The sequence below is a fragment of the Apiospora marii genome (genome assembly GCF_038362585.1).
Source record: "Apiospora marii strain CBS 49790 chromosome Unknown utg000003l_segment0_segment0, whole genome shotgun sequence".
Taxonomy (NCBI): domain Eukaryota; kingdom Fungi; phylum Ascomycota; class Sordariomycetes; order Amphisphaeriales; family Apiosporaceae; genus Apiospora; species Apiospora marii.
The window spans coordinates 1,911,381-1,931,229 of NW_027117374.1; the positions used below are offsets into that span (position 1 = coordinate 1,911,381).

The window sequence follows — 19,849 nt, forward strand, 5'->3', positions numbered from 1 at the left end:
CCATGCTTCTTTCTAGCTTGCGGGCAAGACTGGGGCCCCTGGAAAGCAGTGTCTAGTGGGGGTTAGCGGGGCAATTTGATCGCATCGAGGAGGGGCAGCAGTCCCGACCAAAGTTGTGTATACAGAACTGAGAGCCAAATAGAGCCCCGATTTAACTCCAAGCCAGGCTTACAATATCTTCAGCATGGCCGCAGACGAGTCAAAGAGCAAGGCCGAGGCCCTGGTGCCCAAGTTCCAGTTCGAGCGTGTACTCAACCAAGGTAACCCGCCATTCCAGAAGAAGCCCGACCCATTTGGCTCAACCTATACTCCCGCCGCATATGCCAAAGGATGCTAACTTCCGGTCAGATGAGGGAGGTAGACGCATCGCCCTCTACGGCCAGATCGACAGCCAACCCGCCCTCCTCGTCCTCGAGCGTGCGCCGTTCCCCGATGCCCCCGAATATCTGTCCGCCCTCCCGGCCAACCTGCGCAGCCTGACGAACCTGGGCAATAACGACATCTACTCGTGGTTCCTGGGCAGCGGCGGCCCCGTGTTTACGGACGACGGCAAGGACAAGGACAAGTTCGCCGATTTCAAGATCGACCTGATCTGCCCCTGTACCGAGAAGCACATCCGAAAGCACAGCAAACAAGGCTCCCGCTACGTGACCGAGACCCCCGAGGTCTACCGCGACAAGGTCCGCCCCTTCATGCAGGTCGGCCGGGAGGAGGGCCGCCTGAACTGGGTCTACAACATCATCGAGGGGCGCAAGGAGGTCGAGGACGTGATCTACAGGACACCGCTGGGGCGCGACGGGGACGAGGGCTTCCTGCTACTACCGAACCTGCACTGGGACCGCAAGACCATCGAGTCGCTGCACCTGCTGGCCATCGTCGAGAGACGGGACCTGTGGAGCTTGCGCGACCTCAAGAAGAGGCACATTCCCTGGCTGAAGCACATGAAGGCAAAGACGATTGACGCGACGGTCGCTACCTACCCGCAGATCGAAGAAGACCAGCTCAAGCTCTTCTTCCACTACCACCCTACATACTACCATCTACACATCCACATTGTCCATGCCAACCTGGAGGCAACCTCGACGCAGTCGGTGGGTAAAGCGATCGCGCTCGATAGCGTGATTGACCAGCTAGAGCGGATGACAGGAGATGACGAGGCGGGTATGGACACAATTCCATTGTGCTACACGGTGGGCGAACAGTCCGACTTATGGACAGAAATATACGAGCCTCTTAAGAACGGCCGTAAAGCTTCTCCACAGCAATAACAAGATCACTGACTCCCGAGCCATTCGGGCAATCCGTCCACTCCCCGCCATCTCTTATGCAGTAAATCTCCTCGTTCAGTCTGACAGTGCAGCTCTTCGTGACACCGGCCTGGCGATGACATCACTTGTTAGTATGTTGCAACGGTAAAAGTTGCGGGAAGCGGGCTGGACATACTGTAGCGCTACGGCTCACGCTGTCTCTAAGCATGCGCAAACCAAATGCTCCGTCGTCTTGGGCGGCACAGTTGTTCAACTTTTCAAAATCGATGCCGTGCTCCAGGGCGCAGTCCTCCACTAGTTCTCGCTGGGGTATATCCTTATAGTCGCGAGTCAAGCACATGGCGAAGCCGAGGCTGATCTTGGGGTCCGGGTAGATATGCGCGGCGCAAAGTTCGATGATGTTGCCCATGCACTCCTCCGGGCCGTGCATGCATTCGACGCCGTCGTTCTCGGTGGTCTTGCCGATGTAGGACAGGGTGAAGTTGACCTTCTCGTAGACGCGCATCATCGAGGGAAGGATCATCTCTTTGAGGCAGTCCTTGGCGTCGGGGCATTTGCTCATGATATGTGCCTCCAGCGGCACGAGGGCGCCGGCCTCGTGCACCTTGGGTTTGGCTACTGCTGCTGTTGTCGACTTTATCGGATCGGCGGTGGCAGGCCTTCTTGATGCCCAGTCCGCGGCGGGCATGGCAGCGGTATTGTGGATGCTGTACACGGTATAGAGCACGAGGAGTGCGATGGGAATCATGATCCAGGGGCGGGCTCGTCGGGCGGCACGGCTTCTGACCGGCCGCTTCTCGTCAAGATGGATGTGCGACGCCATGATTTATATTTGAAAGCGTTAACAGTTGTCGGTGTTTGAGCTATTTAGCGATGGCACCGTGTCATAGTACGATACAGTGATAAGTTGAACCTAGATGTATTGAATACCAAAATGTAGCAACCAGAAGGGTGTGGTTGGTGATGACGAGACGTTAAAGTTGGCAGATTGGTTTGCAGGATAAATGGCTACAGACGCATTTGCATTTGATACAATGCACGCAAGACACCCGAGATACTCTAACCTTAACAAACAACAACATTGCCGGGACCCCTGGTAGGTTACATGTGTTAGTGGATGCTCAGTTGATCGGCCCCCCAAACTGCTAATGGTAGGCGGAGTTTTGGGGGGTTCGGCTTGCATCTGATAGGGCCGCTCGTTGCTTTAGATGCCTACCACTACTTGTATGTGGCGCTGTTTTATGTGGCTGGATTGCTCACGAGGCACTCCCTGCTCCCTGTAAGCACCTAAAGATAATGATCGAGAGCTGGCGAGGAGGGTGAATGCGACCCAGCCAGTACCTAATAACCATTACGATTGCGCGGTTGTGAAATGTTGGAATGCATTGCCAGAGAACCGGGGTCGGACGCCAAGGTATGACAGGAAAGCCGTCAGTATGTGGCTGTACTATATGCATTGCGATAGGTTCGCATCCGGTCAAGTATGTACAGGTAAGGCAGGTAGGTATCTGAATTGATGTACCTGTTTGACTGACAGGTTCCGCGTGCCAATGACCGAGTGCGCGTACCTTGCCCCCGACGACCCCCCATTGTTCCCATAGTCGCTAGTAGGCCGACAATTGCATTGCAACGTTCCTTGTTCCTATATCTGGGACAGGCGGCCGATACCACCAATACTAGGTACCTGTTGGTTCGGCAATTCCAATCTTTGGTGCCTGCATAGAACCTCGTGTTCTGCAGAGTACCTTTTTAAAAGAAGACATCGCCTCGTATTCCCCAACTCCAAAATCTACTGAATATTCTCAAAGTCTTGAGATTACATCCATCCTCACTCTTTCATATACGTCAACTCTCACATTCTCGATTAACTTACTGTACTTGAGAGGCTGCTCCTGCAACCGGTGGTGGCCTGACTGCATATTACCCCACACTCACACTCACCAACACCACGTTTCGACTCGAGTAATATTCGATACCACATACCAGACATCCTCCATGGAGCCAGACATGGATGACTACTTGCGGCCACTCGACATCAATGCCGAGACCGCTCACCAACTGGCTCGAGAGCTGTGCCGTGCTTTCAGGCAACTGGCTGCAGAGTCATCCGTCCAATTCTTAGCAACGCCTGTGTCCGAGTCCATACTGAGACCACCCAGGGGGAGCGAGAAAGGGAGGTACGTCACCCTTGATTTGATAGGCTCGCTCACATCAAGCGATGTCTTGGCAATCTACATATATATGCTTCAAAGAGATGAATTCAGGCTGACTTGTCTTTCAGATACCTCGCAATTGACATGTAAAGACGCTCCCCAAATGCCGTCAATTGAGAACAAGAACGCATATACTGACACCTCTTTCCTTTTAGCGGCGGGACTAACCTGAGGGTTGGCTTTGTTGAGCTGCTGGGCAAAGAAAACACGTCCCAAGGCAAGGATGATTTACAGAATGGCAGTGGGCACCCAGTGCGGCTACGTCGACGCCTGGAAAAGTCGTGGCCCATTTTCGACCACCTCAAAAACGAGCACCCGGACGAGCTATTCTCCTGGATAGGTCAATGTATCGCCGAGGTTATATCAGATGGCTGCCAGACCTTTGACTTGCTTCGAGATGTAACACTGCCGCTAGGTGTGACGTTCAGTTTTCCCATGGTCCAGCATACTCTGTCTCAAGCGGAATTGATGTCGATGGGCAAGGGCTTCGCTATCACCTCCAAGGCTGATCTGGGCTCTCATCTGCTGCAAGGGTACGAGACTTGGCGGACATCGGAAGCAGGACTGCCTCCTATCCGTATCGCGGCGATAGCCAACGATGCAGTGTCAACTCTAGTGTCGTTTGTTTACCAATCCCAAGAAAACCAATCACGAAAAGCAGCCATGGGCCTCATCTGCGGAACCGGCTCCAACGCCACGATCCCACTGAGGCAAAGCATGCTGCACCCCAGCAAGCTGCCCAAGGTCGAGGTTCTCAATGGGCACAACCCGGACGAGCAGAGAATCGCCGTCAACACCGAATGGTCTATCAATGGGACCGCGCCGGCGTTGAGGTCTCTCGGCCTCATCAGCAAATGGGACGAGCAACTAGACGCAGCAGGCGAGGTTCCCGGCTTTCAGCCACTGGAATATATGACTGCAGGGCGGTATCTAGGAGAGCTCGGCCGTCTGATTCTGCTCGACTACATGAAGATTTTTGGAGGGTACGCCGAGGAAACCCTGCCAGCAAAACTGAAGCAGAGGTTCGGACTTACTACCACCTTCTTGAGTCACTTCAAGCCTCCGAACCCCCCTTCTGCGCTCTTGGAAAAGCTTGAAGCGGAGTTTCCCCCCAGCGGGACCAGCCCAGGATTTGCGTGGACGGAGGATCTGGCGATCAAGCTCTACAAGATCGCAAAAGCTATCGAAGTTAGAGCTGCTGCCATAGTCGCGGCGGCCACTGTCGGTTTGTTGGCATGCGCAGGCGATATAGATTTGCGGGAGTCTCTCGGCCAAGCAGAGCCAGGACACTCGGCAGCTAACGGGTCTACTTCCGCGGCAGTAGCACAAACCGATCTCATAGTCGGCTACACCGGAGGTTGTATAGAACACTTTCAAGATTACCTGGTGGACTGCCAAGGCTTCCTCGACGGCATTGTCCACAAAGAGTTCGGACCCGAGCCGCCCTGCCGCGTCACATTGAGCCCTTGCCACGACGGCGGCATCACGGGGGCAGGTGTGCTCTGCGGAGCGGCCCAAGCTCAATACGAGTTGACCAAGGGGTAGCTTGGCATTTGTTGCATCACCGGGATCTTTGTTCACAGCATTAGCGTAGCGTAAGCGTATCTTGCCAGAGAGGCACCAGATGCACACACCCATTTAGACTACAATACAGTGTCGTTTCTCTAGAACAGAGCGCCGATTGCGGTCTGATTTCAAGGCTACCCCTGAAACCCTACTTTAGTAGCCAAGCGCGAACTTCGGAGCTGCCCCAAGGCGACAGGATATGATATGTGGAATATGATGAGGGACGATGGCGATCTCCTCGAGCCAGGCGAAGCGCTTCTTCCAGCCTCGTCTGTGTCCTGTCCTGTCACTCATGCACCCCGAGCTTTGAACTCATCCAGCACAAGTGCACACACTTTGTTTCTCGACCCTGTCATTGGATACAAACCCTCCAAGACCCGCAATCAAGTACATCATGTTCCAAGAGTTTGGGCAGCTTGGTTGACCTCAACACAGCAAATGGAGAAGAAGACCGAGCAGCCCCCCCAGATGACCAGCGTGGGCTAAAAGCCAAGTCATAGGAATCATGACTATCGCTGTCTATGCACCATGAGAGTCACAAACCAGACCCTACAGTACCGGTAGTATCCCATCGAGATCATCCAGAATGGCAGGGGACTTTTCCCACTGGCCCAAGCTTCGCACTAGCAGTAACCAGAATACCTAGATGTGCAGGGGCAGGCAGCAGTTGGCAGTGGACGTCTCAAATATTTGTTTTCTTTTGATCCTTCTCAATGTTCCTTTGCCTTTTATCCTGTTAAATTGAGCCTACCGCGACTGCAGGTCGTTTGCCCTACCCCTTACCTAAACGCCACCGCATTGCCGCGCAAGCATGTACTTCCCCAGTACGACTTTAACGCGGCTATTCTTCGCTGTCGCCCTTGTACAAAGTGTATTGGCCTTAGGTCTCGAAGCGTTAGTCTACCCGCGGGGACCCGGGCACCGGCTCCTACCTAGTCGCCACGAATGAAGCAGCACATACTAATCCAACGGGATTGAGCAGCTATGTTCTGGCGACAGTTGAGAATGACCTCGACCCGACCGCGGTGGGGATCCTGGAAGGCCACACGGTACCTTCGTACTGCTCGCTGTTCATCTTTGCCTTCATCTACGAGCTCATCCTCGTGTATGATACACTGCGGCTGAATAGTATGATCCAGCTGGTGGGGCTTTGCATTTACAACTTCCTCCTGTTGCTATACGCCGCCGTCCAGCCGAGAACCATTGGAAAGGCTCTCAAAGTCCTCGCTAACGCTAAGAATATGGACATCACGCCTCTTCTCAAGCCCGGGCGTAACACCTGGCACCGTGTGCAACCCGCGTTGATAATCATAGTCGTAGACCAGACTATAGCAACGGCTGCTCTGTTGTTTCTGACTTATAAGTTGCGTTCCGAATTCGCCTGGGTCGTGTATAAAATCTTGAACGCCGACCTCTCCATGAGGCGGCGTCTGTTTAACTTTCAGGTCAGTTATCCATCCCCCCTATATCCTGCATTGTCTTATGTAACATCCTAACGTGGCACGGCCCCCTGCAGGTCTATATGGCTTTAATCAAGTTTAACTTCTTCTTTCTTCTAGGATTCATGATCCAAACCATCTCACTCATCGGTAACCCGAAGCACGACATCGAGGTTCCCCTCACTGTCGCCGGCATCTTCGTGGCGCTGGCCGTGATGGGCCTGGCGATTTACTGCGCCAGGTTCGAGAACAAGGCAGGCACAGCCGCCGTCATCGTACGTTCAGAACTCGCCGATGCCTCCCCCTCGTTGATTGATGCCATGACTAAACACATCGGCAGATTGCCTATGTGGGTGCTGCCGTCTACCTGAGCTGGAAGTTGGCGAACTTGTCCGTGATGGCCACCCACCCCCTCATCGTGTTCAATGCCCTTACGCTGGCCATGATGGTTGCCACCATCGTCATGGCGATAGTCTGCATGGCCAATTTCGGCAAGGGGCTGAAAACGTACACCATGCCACAGAAGAGGCTTTCTGAAGAGAACATCCATCTACATCACACGCATAACTACGCCGGGGGGACCCGGGTATCGAGGTTGGATCTCGGCGACTAGAAGTCCGCGACAAGGGCTCGGATCGGATTCAATTCATAATTGAATATGGCGCTTCTGAGGGCTCTAATCCTCTCACTTAATGCGAGGCCGAGTGTGAGGTTCTGTAAGCGCTGTTGCCTTTTGGAATGTGGTCTTCCGTTGGGCCGATATGCATGCCAGTTGGTTCTGCATATAACACGGGAGCCAGTAGAGCGAATGCACTGGCTTCCACGTCATACCAGAACAACCTCGTAGACGGATAGGGGCCTTCGAAATGCGATTGGTGTTGGATTCGCCATCGCTGAAGTAATGCCATTGTAGATGCCAAAACCTGGCTAAATACATTAATTCCATATTTCATATTTCCCGGACTTCACGAGGACGGCGGCGGGTCTCGCTTGCAATTACCCTTGGATGGGTTTCTTCGACGGCCGGCCCTTACCTAGCACTAATGGACGACTGTTTTGTTCTTCTTCGCCCATGACGAGATCGTCTTGCGCATATCCCAGGTGACGTAGAGCATTATCCAAGGCAAGACCGAACCCATCACCGTATCAACGAACCAATTGTCCCTCGGCGAGTTCCCCATGGCGCTCCACCGCATCAAATTACCAACGAATGAGGTCGTGACGAAGTAGCGCCCCTTCTCCAGCCCGGCGATAGCCAGCCCCACGACCTCCCTCACGCTCTGCGGCGTGTCGGCCCCCTCGAGCGCGTGCGTCACGGGCGGCTTGGTCGCGTTCTCGCGCTCGTAGCCGGCCGTGGTGATGGAGTTAGGCAGGACCAGGTGCACCTCGATCGGGACCTCGGGGGGATACACCCGGACCTCCTGGACGAGGGCGTCGGCGAGGGCGCGGACCGCGAACTTGGACGGCGCGTAGGGGCCGTGGCCGGCCAGGGAGAAGGTGGAGAGGACGGAGCCGGTGAAGATGATGTGCTTGGCGGCGGCGGCGGGACGGGATGATCGGGCGGTCGAGCTTTGCTTTTCTCCTCTCTGTTCGGGGAGAAGCCAGGCGCGCATGATGGCTTGGGACATCTCGGCGGAACCCCAGTAGTTGACATCCACTACAACACGATATTTGGTTAGCAAATTCGCAGCATGCCATAGGTACTATACCGGAAAGTCACTGCTTACTGTTGTAGCGAGCAGCCTTCATGGCCTCTTCATCAGTCCACAGCATAGGCGTCGCGAGACCAGCCAAGCACCACACAATCTCAGGCGGCTGCCCCTTGTTCCAAGCCGTAGCATCCGCGACGACGCGCTCGGCATAGCCGGGCTCGGTCACGTCGGCCGCAATGGCGTGGAAGCGCTGCGTCTCGGGCGACTTAGCTTGCGTCTCGATGCTCTTGACGGCCTCGTCGAGCTTCGCCTGAGTCCGCGAGACGATAACGACATTCGCCCCTTTGCTCGCAAAGACGCACGCGGCACCGAGACCGGTACCCTCGGACCCGCCTGTGATCAGGATAGTCTGGATGTCCCCAAGGTCAGCCACGGTCTCTGTAACGCCGTATTCGTGCATGCCCCTTGCAATTGACTCTTACCCGGCCCTCGACGGGCATATGGTTATGGTTAAACCAGCCCATTCTTGTTCTTCTCCAAGAAACTGCGTGATATAAAGGCGAAAGAAAAATGACTAGAGCAATCTGCATGGCTCACATTTGACTCATATATCCCCTCTGCTCTACCATTACCCTCTCATGCAAGGGATGTCCAGTTGGTTAATTTAGTTGGTCCCTTGATTTACCAGGTTCAATTGTCCAATCAGAAGAAACAAAAACACATGTTGGTTGACATTAAAGTAGACCGAGCTGCAATGTAACGCTGAATTGTACTTCGCTTTGCAGTCATGGGTGCCATTATGCATACCCAGACTGACATGGGACTATGTACACCAGAGGCTTCCAAGCCAAAACCCATCCTATGCCAGATGCCGAAACCGTAAAGGTTTGCATCCTGATATCGTAACCGCGCTGTTGTCTATCTAAGCCATAGCAAGGATACACAAGTGGATAAGTACCTGGTAAAGAAATTGTAGTCCTTGACTTCACAGGGCCTTCCAAGCCTCGCTGGCCCCTTTCAAGAACACCCCCATTTTTCTCCCACCGCGTCGACACACTCATACCACCTGCTGCTTACCCCGAGTCCCCAACCGCGGCAGCTTGACGGGCAGGAGCAGCGCCATATTGATAACCGCCAACCCAATACAACAAAAAAAGGTCAACCGCAGCGCCGCCTCGTAGCTCCGAACAACCTGCTCTTGCACCACGGGATCCTCGAGCTTCGCAACAGCCTCGACACTCTCGCGGACCTTGACAATGATCCTGCGTTTCGCCTCGTCGCCCTCAGCGGTGCCGTCCGACGCCACGTATGCCTGTAAGTAGCGCAGCAGCGCGTTCTGCAGGACCAAACTGCTGCCCGCGACGCCCATAACGTTGCCGAGGGCGCGCCACAGCATCAGCGTGCTCGTCACGACGGCCTGCTCGGCCTGGTCACTAGCCCGCAGCACCGCCATGAAGGTACCCGGGAACTGGAAGCCCTGGCCCGCAGCCGAGGGAATAAGCACCAGCAAGTAAGCCCACCAGGGCCAGCCGCGGCCCAGCGAGGCCAGCGCAGTGGTCCCCAGCACGTACCCGCAGGCGCCGAGGACGAGGGGCCACTTGAGGCGCTGCGTGCGCGTGATGAGGAAGCCCGTCGAGACGCCGCAGGTAGCGGCGGCCGCGATTGGGACAATGAGGCGCAGGCCCGACGCCGTGGCGGTCGTGAGCAGGACGGCTTGGAAGTATAGCGGTGCATTGAACAGAATCGCGTTGAGAAGGACGCTGGCGACGAAGTTGGCGAAGACCAGGTTGGCGCGGGGGCTAGATCGCAGGAGCTGCAATGGCATGATAGGCCTCTGCGCTCTGGATTCGGCATATAAGCAGATGGGAAATAGTATGGCAAAGACTGCCAACGAGGCGATGATGAAAGGATGAGACCCTGGTTGGGTGTAAGTGCGTGCACATTTCCATATTTCTCATGGGACTTCTGAAATGCGACTTACATGGTAGTACGTTGCCTCCAAGGTTCTGGGGTAGATGTGTCAGTAAGCCGTCCACGCAAGATACATTTTGAAGGGAAAAGAAAATAGAGAATTTCTCACCAAGCCCAGAATTAGAAACGTGGTCGAACAGGTGAGGGTGATAGTGCCCATCCAATCAAAAGCCTTGACGGCCTCGACAAAGGTCTCTCGCTCGCCGTACAGGCCCAAGTCAGGCGGCAACGTCCAAGCGGCTAAGGCAAAGCATCCCACCAGTGGAAACACCTGGACGCCGAATTCCCAACGCCAGCCCAGCGTATCGGCCATGATCCCGCCGAGCGCGGCGCCCGACGCGGCGGCCAAGCCGTAGATCATGTTGATGAAGCTTTGGTACGTGCCACGGCGTCTGAAACAAACATTAGCTACCGTACCACCCGTTTCCAGAACATTTTCCGACTCAGCGGTTACACCTCTGCTGCTAAGGTAAACCCAGTCCCCTCCCCCTTTCTGGAGAAACAAAGTTACAAGCTTGACTTACTCGATGTTCACCATATCGCTAATAACGATACTCCCCATACTAAGCATACCACCGGCACCGAGTCCACAGACGGCGCGCGCGAGGATGAAGCTCGTCATGCTGCCGGCGAGGGCGCACCAGACGGTGGCGAGGGTGAAGACGGCCATGGCGAAGAGGTAGGGCGGCTTGCGGCCGATGGTGTCGCTGAGGCGGCCGACGACGGGCTGGATGGCGGTGCTGGTCAGCAGGAAGGCCGTGGACAGCCACGAGGCCTGGTTGGAGCTGCGGAAGTAGGACGTGATGACGGGGTGCGACGAGGCCATGATGGTGCCGTCGAAGTTGGCGATGAAGTAGACGAGCAGGACGCCGCCGAAGATGACCCGGAACAGCTTCGGGTCCGTGTCGATCAGGAACTCCCTGTCCATCGTCGAGGAGGAGGATGACGACGCTGCTTCCTCGTCTGCAACTGGGTCCACATCCCCATCGGCAGCCTGTCTATGGATACCGACGTTGACAGACTCGGCCTCCACAACCGCCGAGCCATGATCGGACTTAGCAGCTTCGGGTACTGGCGAGAGCAGCGGCCGCCTGGCGGAGCTGTCAGAGAATTGGCGGTCTCGAAGCATGGTGGACTCAAGTAGTTCTGGTGCGAGAGCCGATGCACTGGAAGCGGACGTTGTCCGGGCTAAGAGAAGATCGGATTCGTCTGCGTCCAAATGGTGGTGATACTGATGCTCTCTTGCCAGCGTAATATTGTTTGTGTGATGGGTGCCATACGAGCCGTCAGCGGTGAGAAGCGCTGTGCGCTCATCGTCAGAGGGCTGATCTGTGCCGCCATGCCCGGACCATGGAGGTGGGTTGCACCTGCCATTGGAGTCTGAACCAGCCATGTCTGGGTTATTACTGATCGTGGCCGAGAGTTAATAAGACTTGGGTAGGTATGTAAACATAAGCTAGCAGGAGCAACTTAGTCTCATCGCTTATAGAAGAATAGCCGCGAGGGAGGCAGGCGTGGGTCGGATGGGACAGGCAGTGGCTCAACGCAGCGCTCCGGACCTTGGTTCCTGCCTATAGTGCGGTATAGGAAAAAAGCATTCAAGGCGCAGTTGATGGAGATTGGTAGTGTGGTTTATCCATCAAACGATTACTAGCGACAAGGAAAGGACCACCAACCCACCAGCCGGGGTGGATCCAATGCCTGCTTTTCGGGGCGGCACTCGGCTTCGGAGTAGCCAAGCTTCGATCTGGGACTCTTTGTGTTGGCGATTCAATGTTTGCATTTCGCTTCGCTTATTCATAGCCAACCAGAGTAACTACTACTCATGGAATGAAGAGGTGCAGCGTGCATGACTGGCGGATCAGCTGTTCGGTCGGAAAGCAAGATGCAAATGTTCAAAAGTCAAGTGTGTGTATAAACTAAGTATACATAAGTGTGTCTGTCTGTCTGTTGTTCCCCCTCGCTTTTGGGTGTACCTAGGCAGCTCCGAGTTCGCTGTCCGCAACCTGCTTACTATTAATGTACAATGCTAGATGAAGCGCCCTCGTTCTCATTTAATGATACCCGTTAACGCTATGCACCCCACCAACTGCATCCAGCGCATCCTTTGCTTCCCTGTATTGTTCTTGGGCTTCTCGCTCTCTCCGACTGACGTAGGCAACCTCTTCGCGCAGAGCTTCTAACCGGCTCTTGATGGCTATCTCTTCCGAGATGTTCAATGTGTTGAAGCCACTGAGCGCAAACTGAGCCTTTTCCAGCTCTTCTGCGGCTTGGCCCATCTTCTGCCGGAGTACCTTTGCCCTGTTCTGGTAGCCACCTAGATGAAGCCCGAGTTTCTTCTCGACCTTGGAGCATTTCTCAGCAATCTCTATCGTCGTATCCTGCACATTGTCAAACGCTGTTTTCATCGTTTGTGCCTGGGCCTCCTCCTCGTCTTCCTCGTAGCAGCCCAACCCAAGCATCAAAGCATTGATATTCTCCCGCTCAAACACTGAGGCAACTGCCTCCGGATCCGGCTGGTCTTTAACCTCAAGAAGTATTTGTAGTCGTGCCTCAGCCAAGGCGTTATCATCAATCTGAGCTAAGTTGACGGGACTAGCCTTGGTCTTGGAACCGGGTACGGGATACCGGGCCGCGTCGCTAGCAAGTAAGAGGGCGGCCTCCCGAGCAATCAAGGCTTCCACTGGGTCTTCGATGGCTTTTGCCTCCTCCATCAAGGCATTGAAATCGACCGAGTCGGGTCGTGGTAGTTCTTTTTGCAAAACCTGCGTACGCCGCTTACGCTCCAGTGCTTCCTGGGCCTCGCGTATTTCACGTTCGCGTCGATCGCGAACGGCAGCGTCCTCCACTGACTCCTCCGCAACGACAATCTCCATCTGGTCCTCTGGTGCTTCAAGCTCCCAGTCCGACTCCTTCGGTTTCGGCAAGGAAGCGAGGCCTTGCTTCAGTTGACGCTTGACTGCCATCTCTCGTGCACGGGCCGACCCTCCGACCAGTGCCATTTCGTTCCCGGCGTTGAGCGCAAAGTTGTCACGTGGCGTTCGGAGAGGGGTCTGACCAACCCTCCCAGGGGTGGCTCCGACACCACCGGCACCACTTCTGAGAGGTGTAGCTAATGGGTTAGGCGTCGACATTACCTGCTTGCGAGGCGTGGCGCTCTCAAAACCAGTTGAGCCGGAACCCTCTTCCAAGTCAGCGTTCTCTCCACCCAGGAGAGCCGATTGGTTGTTTGTCAAAGCTTTAATGTTCCGGATCTCATTCGCGATGTGATCCTCCTGAGCAGGCGCCATGGGTGTCCGGATAGGGGTTTGGGAGGTAATGGTTGAGTAGGTGTTGACAAGGCCTCTCGTAGCGTCATTCTCGCTGGACTGGGCCATAGAGCTGGCACGTTCGCCCATCATTCCCATCTTGACAATCTCCTCGAGCTCGCCCTCGCCGACTTGAGGTGCCGGCAGGTTCAATGCCCGGCGCTTGCTGCTTTGCTCCGCCTCTCGAATCTTCTGCTGCTGTCCGGCCTTCAAGGCCGCTTGCATAGACTGCGACGGGCCTTCTTTGTCGTTCTTGCGCTTCTTCCTCTCTCCCTCCTCGTCCTGCTCTCCCTTGCGCTTGTTGGCGAGCTGCTGCTTTTGGGGGTTGAAGAGGGCACGTTCTCGCTCGTTCAGGTGCTGTTCCTCGCTTGTATCGTAAAAACCTCGAGAGGGTGCCTTCTCGAAAGGAATGTCGGCATTGTAGTCCATCTGGCCTGGCTTTCGCGTAATGACTTTAATGTTTATGCCAGCTGTCTTCAGCTCGCGGCGCTTCTGCAATGCAGCGACGCGACGCGATTCCTCCTGCTGGCGCTCACGCTCTTTCCGCTTTGCCTTTTTACCCTGGGTATTGGCAAGACGGGCTCGCGCCTCGCTCAGCATCTCCTTCTCATCTTCGTCGAGGTCGATGGTGTCTGGTTTGGCAGGCTTGCTCTCAGGATTCGGGTCGACTTCTCCGGGTCGTAGTCGTCGAACATCGTCGGCAGTAGGGGCCTGCGTTTCGCCGCCGTCCGGGCCAGTCAATCCTAGGGAGCCTGATTCCCGGGATTCGGCTTCATCTAGTAGCTTCTGGTATCGTTCGAGACACTGGTTTGCGGTGCGGCCGACGAGGGGAGCAATGGTTCGCCATTGTGTCGGCATCAACTTGGCCAAATGCAGAAGTTTCTCATCCTCCTCTTTGCTCCATTCGATCTTCTTGATGCTCGGATCCAGCCACTCGCCCCATCTCGCCTTGCACTGTTTTGCTGTTTTGCGTTGCAGCAAGGACGAAACGCGTGCCCATTGATTCAAACCGTACTTGGAGACCGACGCCTTGAGGATTTCATCCTCGGCGTTGGTCCAAACACCACCTTTGACGACTGGCATCTTGTCTCGGATATGTAGAGAAAAATACAAAGTCGGGTGTTGTGGGAGGATATGGGAGAACGCGGCGTGGCGCCGACTTCCTGCTCTCAAAAGTTGGTCGTCAGATCGCGGTTGGAAGCGCAAAAGTTACCTACGAGCATCTCACATTGCATTGAGCAATCAATTTGTGGCTGTGATGGGGCTTGTATGTGGCTGCAGCTGTCTGTTATCGATAAGAGCCTTGGTGGGTCGTCACTAACACGGTACGGCTTCAGGTATGCTTGGCTTTCGACGATTTATGCCCATCGGCGAGTTGGCAGTCGGCAGTCGGGTTGAGCTCACAAGGGTTTCTTTTCCGGCCGAATCCAAGCCGCTGCCGTATGACCCCTTGGTCAGTCGATCAAAAACGGCGTCGAAGGCTTTGATGCATCCTGAATATGACCTTCCACGGCGTGGCGCGAGTAGCGCGTAAACTGCAGAGACCATGTCTGCCTGTAAGTGGTGCTCATCTAGTAGTATTGTGATAAACTTACGGAGAGGAATCCGCGACTCTGGAATTATTCCGTTTCTACCTTGGCTGTGGTCTACTGCCGATATTGTCCCCGCAGCGGGCCATGGATTCAAGCATGCATTAATACACGTACATACATACATACACGGCAGGAGTTCCCGCCAAGCTATTTACTTTTTCCTAGTTTTGTATTGTATTCTAACCCTTATTGTATGCCTTGGAGCCGATTATCATGTCATATGTGGCGGCACACAAGCTGTCCCTGCAAGTCATCATGAGAGAAGTTATCGCACTGCAGTCGTTCCTCCCCGGTACATCCCATGCTGACTTCTTGAAAACAAGACTGGCTGGCCGTTCTACAAGGCGAGCGACGTCTCGCTGGGACCGATCCTCAGTCAGTGTATGCCCGTAAAACGTGAAATTAAGGATTTTGGCTGTTTGGCCATGAAAGAACAAGGCGGTTTTCTCCCCAGAAACTTCTCGTGTCCCCCACTACGATCATGTTTCGCCGTGGTGGGCATTCATTCCTCGGCAGAATGCCAGCTCCATACCACAAGATGTTGAATCTTGGGTCGGCTTATGATAGGACTGCCGGGCCCTGATTCATATCGGCTTGGAGATCTAAGAGCCGGCGGCTTGGTTTGACCCCCCTCGGCGACAGACGCTGCTGCCCTAGTACTTGACACCACCACTTCTGGCGAGAAAACTCGGCATGGACTAACCTTGCCCGTTTCTGTCCAGCCCCCCTTCTTATTCTATGGGTATACATATGTGCACGCCTTCGGTCGAACTGGTCAACCGGACTGTAGCCCGGATCCGGAATAAGAAAAGGTTTACAATACCTGCAGTCTTCGCCAGCTTGGGCTAGACCAGGCACGGCTCCATAACCCGAGGTCCTCTTCCACGTTTTGCCCTTGCTCTGATCATGGCCCCACACCCACCACTGCTTAACTCCTAAGCACCTGGTCGCGTCTACCTAAGCTAATGGCAGGAATATGCACCAAGTAACTTGGTAACTTGTTAACTGCTTACTACTAGCAACCGCGGCTGTGGTGGATAACTGTTTCAAGGGGGGACGTGAACAGCTTGCACTTGTGCCGTGCGGGTCTGATCATGCCAAAAAGACGACGATATCAAGAAAATTGAGGGATCGAGGTCAGCTTCGAGGCGAGGAAACCTGTTAGCCCTCCACGGCACCCCCCCTTTCAACGAAACACGGGGAGCTCTGTACCGAAATGTCCAAATGTTACATTTGTGAATAAAGGAAATACGTATTCTTAGTAAAATCGATTCTTCGACTTGGTAGACCTTCTTAATTCATCTTCGCAGTCCTGAGCTAGGGGTGCTACGGGGGTGGTTTCGAAGGCGTGTATGCTGTTAGAAATCGTGTTCTGAACCGAGTACTGTTTCAGTTGGTTCTGGCATTACCGATTGACAGGAGTCATCAGTCAGCCGTCAGCTTTCAGCTCAGGGGTTTATGTACTCAACAGTTTCCTGAACCTCCCCAGGTAGTTTCCCGTCACTGCCACGTCGAATTTTTCTCCCGTCTCAGAGTTACAAGACGGTCCACGACCATCGTCATCAGCTGGGCTATAGCAAACCTTAAACGCAGCGGCATTCCAAAATAACCCAACCAAGTCTAGACAGACCCAAGAGTCAGGTTGATCTGCGTTTATAGTCCGATGTATGCTGCGGTTAAATGAAAATCTGCAAACGGGGCCGGGTAGTAGCCAATCTCGAGCCCAGATCTAACCTGCAATGACTAGCAAAAACTCTATCTAAGCGAGGCCCTTCAGCTCCCATATCACGTTCAGATGACCGCGACATCCGACGGTCTTCGCGTTCACAGTCTTGCGATTTTCTGAATCGTAGAAGGCGGCGGTAGGACACCACTGTAGCTAATTAATTGCAGGACCATCTGGTGCTATTCTGCTCTCGGGTTAACATCTCGGACGTGCTTCTACTTTATGACCTAGTGGCCATTTTCGGTGTGCTTGGACATCTCGCTAGGCGGTTGGAATATAGTTCGCTTCCCTGCCAGGACGATCCCTGGTCCAACCTTATGCCTTGCCGTAGCCCTCCTCCACACATCGTCTCATCTTTCGGTCGCAGTCGCAATGGAATCTACCGAACTTCCGGGTCGGTGTTGTACCTCGTGGGAGGGCGTTTTTTCATATCATTCCACAAAGTATACATATGTAGGTTTGTGCCCGCCCGCTGCAACACTGACGTGAGCTTGACCCACGAGTTCGCGCCTTCCAATGCTTGGCTGCAGAGAAACAACATAGGAGAATGCTTGCTCTTCCTTCGAGCATCGAAGTTGCAGTCAGGTCTACTGCGTCTTCCCGTCCTCCCCATTAGCCGCCGACACGCCCCAGCAAACAACCGACGGACCGCCAGCAACATGTCACAACTCCCGGCGGACGCTGTCGGCACGGCCGTAGGAGTCCTGTTCTATTCGTTTCTCTGCGAGATCTGCAACATCATCATGGTGTGGCTCCTCCTGGTCCATGAAGAAGGACTCAGCTGTAAGTGATGTATTCTCGTGTCAGTGAAACCACGATTTCCTGGTCTAATAATGGGCGTATGCAGATGTTGCGTGTATCTCGTATTTCACTCTTCTGTCGACTACTTGTAGCATCATCCAACAGTTCCACGACTACATGTAAGAGCCTGCACCCCCTAGAGCCACGTCAATAGCAAGTATTGCATGATTGCTGACCGCACTATTAGCTTCTGGGTAGATGTAATCACGGCCCAGTTCAAGAACAAGAGCGAAAACGTTGGGAATCCGCAGCTGACCCTGGCAAACGGCTCAACTGGGATGGATTTGGTTCTCTTCTATATCCGTAAGCACTTCCCGTGATGCACCCTCACGCGCCCCTACCCAGAGTTTAACGTGCGGCCAGAATTCTACTGTTACACGGTCGAGGCAACATTTGTCCTGTTCTGGTAAGAAACTCCCGTCCTCGCCGTACTTCAGGTGTACTAACAGAACAGGGCATTCTCCCTCACCCAGTCCGTTTATGGGTGGGCCGACAAGCTTCGCTGGAGACAAACCTTCAAAAAAGTCAATGCTACCGGCAAGGTCATATCAGTTGTGCTCCCTCTTCTCACGATTTGCCTGCTCCAAGTCCCGGCTGTTCAATCCTCCTTCGTCGGTTTTATCGTCCTGGCTGACATTGAGTGTAAGCTTTTTATAATTCCGTTTTGTCCCACCACCAAAAGCTAATAAGCAATCTAGTCGCCCTCAGCTGCGCTGGAGGTTGTGTATTGCTCATCATGATCCTCGTCCGATATGTTCATACGCGGCGGATGCTCCTGAGTTGGTCCCACGGATACGGCAAGAAGTCATCGTCGACCGGAACCACCTCGAACGGACATCAACCTAGTAGCGGCGGAGCCCGGCCTCCATTGCAAAGCATATACGACAGATGGCTACTGATCCGGTTCACCATAGCCTTCGTCTTCCTTGCGTAAGTTTGCCCAGCTCCTGTTCGAAGTGGGCAATCGCTGACCAGGTATCACCACGACTAGTATATTCGAAGTCACGAACATCATCTTCCAAATCACCGCCCAGCAGAACAACAACCGCGACGCCGTGGCCACCACGCCCGATTTCAGCGCCGAGCGCGCCATATCGATGATGTACTTCAACATGCCGGGCGTGACGGCCAGCCTGCTGGCCTTTGTCGTCTTCGGCACGACCCGCCCGTTCCGGCAGAGGATGTACCGGACTTTTGTGCCCGGCTGCTTGCGGAGGAAGAGAGAGGACGCCAATCGAGGGGCCTCGCAGCGTAACCTACAGCACACCCGGCGCGAATCATCCGCCAAACAGCGCAGCACGAGCATCCAACTGTCCAAGGGCGTCGATACCGACGTGAGGATGGACGACCTACGTGCGCCGAGCAGGGGCGCATACCTCGATATGGATAGCGACTCGGACTCGGTCAGGAGTCCACCCAGGATCGGAATTACTACAACCATCGAGGCAGGGAGTCGTGTTTGAGAAATGGCCCGAACGGTATGTACATAGCTAAGGGTCACACAGAACCAGACAATAGATATGAAAATACTTCCTCGTATATTTCTCTTTCAGACCAGCCCGACTCAGTATGCATCCCACCCCCAGCACATCGTAGAACCTTTCGTTTCGCCACTTGGGACATGGAAAGGGAATCACTCAAATGCAGGACTCTTCTCCATGTAGTCCACCTACTCAGGATATTGCTAGTATCAATAGACTGTCTAAGCCTACGGCAGTCTCCGGCATTCCTCGTAAATCACGAGCAAACCACCGACTTTGCGCCGTCTTCTGGCGAGTCATTAGGGTATTTCGTGTAAGTGAACCCTGGCTCCGTAAGTGCATGAAAAGAACGACTAGATGCTTGTGTGTCGCCTACCGTAGCTGGAATAAAAGGGTCTTATTGGCACTAAAGCACTATCTATTGTAGTGCCTACTAGTTACACGAACCACAGGCAGGTTTTGCGAGTTGCGGGAGCGCTAGCTAAGTAGGTAAGTCGGTCTACCTGAGATCGGACTTGGGCAACTTCAGCCAGTTCGCCGAGCAACATTTGCAACATAACGAACCATTGTCGACAAGCCACTAATCTAGACCACCACTGGTTTTTCTCATCACTCACTTTCACCGAAGCTTTGCCGCAAGTCACGCCGAATTGGATATTGTAGTCGTGCCTAAGTATTGCCGCTAAGTCCATGGGACCGACGCTTTAGTGTGTCACTAGAACGCTGAGGGGTCGGTATACACAGATATTGAGTATACACATGCGCACATTTGTTTCAAATCGACCGTGTCTGGCAAAGAAGAAGCAACACCAGACGTTGGCCCTTTAAGGTT

The 19,849-nt window shown here is 54.2% G+C and overlaps 8 protein-coding genes across 8 annotated transcripts; 4 read left to right on the forward strand and 4 right to left on the reverse strand.

Moving 5' to 3' along the window:
* Positions 1 to 184: 184 nt before the first annotated feature.
* PG985_004104 (uncharacterized protein) lies at positions 185 to 1,268 on the forward strand (the record flags this gene model as incomplete). Its single annotated transcript, XM_066823873.1, has 2 exons — positions 185 to 260; positions 349 to 1,268. 2 exons carry the CDS (start codon positions 185 to 187, stop codon positions 1,266 to 1,268), a joined length of 996 nt encoding a protein of 331 aa, XP_066687033.1.
* A 121-nt stretch (positions 1,269 to 1,389) lies between these two features.
* On the reverse strand, positions 1,390 to 2,091 carry PG985_004105 (uncharacterized protein; the record flags this gene model as incomplete). The annotated part of the gene is made up of 1 exon (XM_066823874.1): positions 1,390 to 2,091. The coding sequence occupies one exon, from the start codon at positions 2,089 to 2,091 to the stop codon at positions 1,390 to 1,392; it is 702 nt and encodes a 233-aa protein (XP_066687034.1).
* A 1,184-nt stretch (positions 2,092 to 3,275) lies between these two features.
* PG985_004106 (uncharacterized protein) lies at positions 3,276 to 5,026 on the forward strand (the record flags this gene model as incomplete). The annotated part of the gene is made up of 2 exons (XM_066823875.1): positions 3,276 to 3,445; positions 3,637 to 5,026. The coding sequence occupies 2 exons, from the start codon at positions 3,276 to 3,278 to the stop codon at positions 5,024 to 5,026; spliced, it is 1,560 nt and encodes a 519-aa protein (XP_066687035.1).
* A 549-nt stretch (positions 5,027 to 5,575) lies between these two features.
* PG985_004107 (uncharacterized protein) lies at positions 5,576 to 7,099 on the forward strand (the record flags this gene model as incomplete). Its single annotated transcript, XM_066823876.1, has 4 exons — positions 5,576 to 5,607; positions 6,030 to 6,492; positions 6,564 to 6,761; positions 6,827 to 7,099. The coding sequence occupies 4 exons, from the start codon at positions 5,576 to 5,578 to the stop codon at positions 7,097 to 7,099; spliced, it is 966 nt and encodes a 321-aa protein (XP_066687036.1).
* A 427-nt stretch (positions 7,100 to 7,526) lies between these two features.
* On the reverse strand, positions 7,527 to 8,728 carry PG985_004108 (3-ketosphinganine reductase; the record flags this gene model as incomplete). Its single annotated transcript, XM_066823877.1, has 3 exons — positions 7,527 to 8,143; positions 8,214 to 8,547; positions 8,621 to 8,728. The coding sequence occupies 3 exons, from the start codon at positions 8,726 to 8,728 to the stop codon at positions 7,527 to 7,529; spliced, it is 1,059 nt and encodes a 352-aa protein (XP_066687037.1).
* A 467-nt stretch (positions 8,729 to 9,195) lies between these two features.
* PG985_004109 (major facilitator superfamily domain-containing protein) lies at positions 9,196 to 11,238 on the reverse strand (the record flags this gene model as incomplete). The annotated part of the gene is made up of 4 exons (XM_066823878.1): positions 9,196 to 10,055; positions 10,120 to 10,144; positions 10,219 to 10,501; positions 10,634 to 11,238. The coding sequence occupies 4 exons, from the start codon at positions 11,236 to 11,238 to the stop codon at positions 9,196 to 9,198; spliced, it is 1,773 nt and encodes a 590-aa protein (XP_066687038.1).
* Positions 11,239 to 12,163: 925 nt separating this feature from the next.
* Positions 12,164 to 14,500, reverse strand: PG985_004110 (myb-like DNA-binding domain-containing protein; the record flags this gene model as incomplete). Its single annotated transcript, XM_066823879.1, has 1 exon — positions 12,164 to 14,500. The coding sequence occupies one exon, from the start codon at positions 14,498 to 14,500 to the stop codon at positions 12,164 to 12,166; it is 2,337 nt and encodes a 778-aa protein (XP_066687039.1).
* A 2,894-nt stretch (positions 14,501 to 17,394) lies between these two features.
* Positions 17,395 to 18,999, forward strand: PG985_004111 (uncharacterized protein; the record flags this gene model as incomplete). The annotated part of the gene is made up of 7 exons (XM_066823880.1): positions 17,395 to 17,518; positions 17,583 to 17,655; positions 17,724 to 17,839; positions 17,900 to 17,942; positions 17,991 to 18,178; positions 18,235 to 18,466; positions 18,528 to 18,999. 7 exons carry the CDS (start codon positions 17,395 to 17,397, stop codon positions 18,997 to 18,999), a joined length of 1,248 nt encoding a protein of 415 aa, XP_066687040.1.
* Between the last annotated feature and the right edge of the window lie 850 nt (positions 19,000 to 19,849).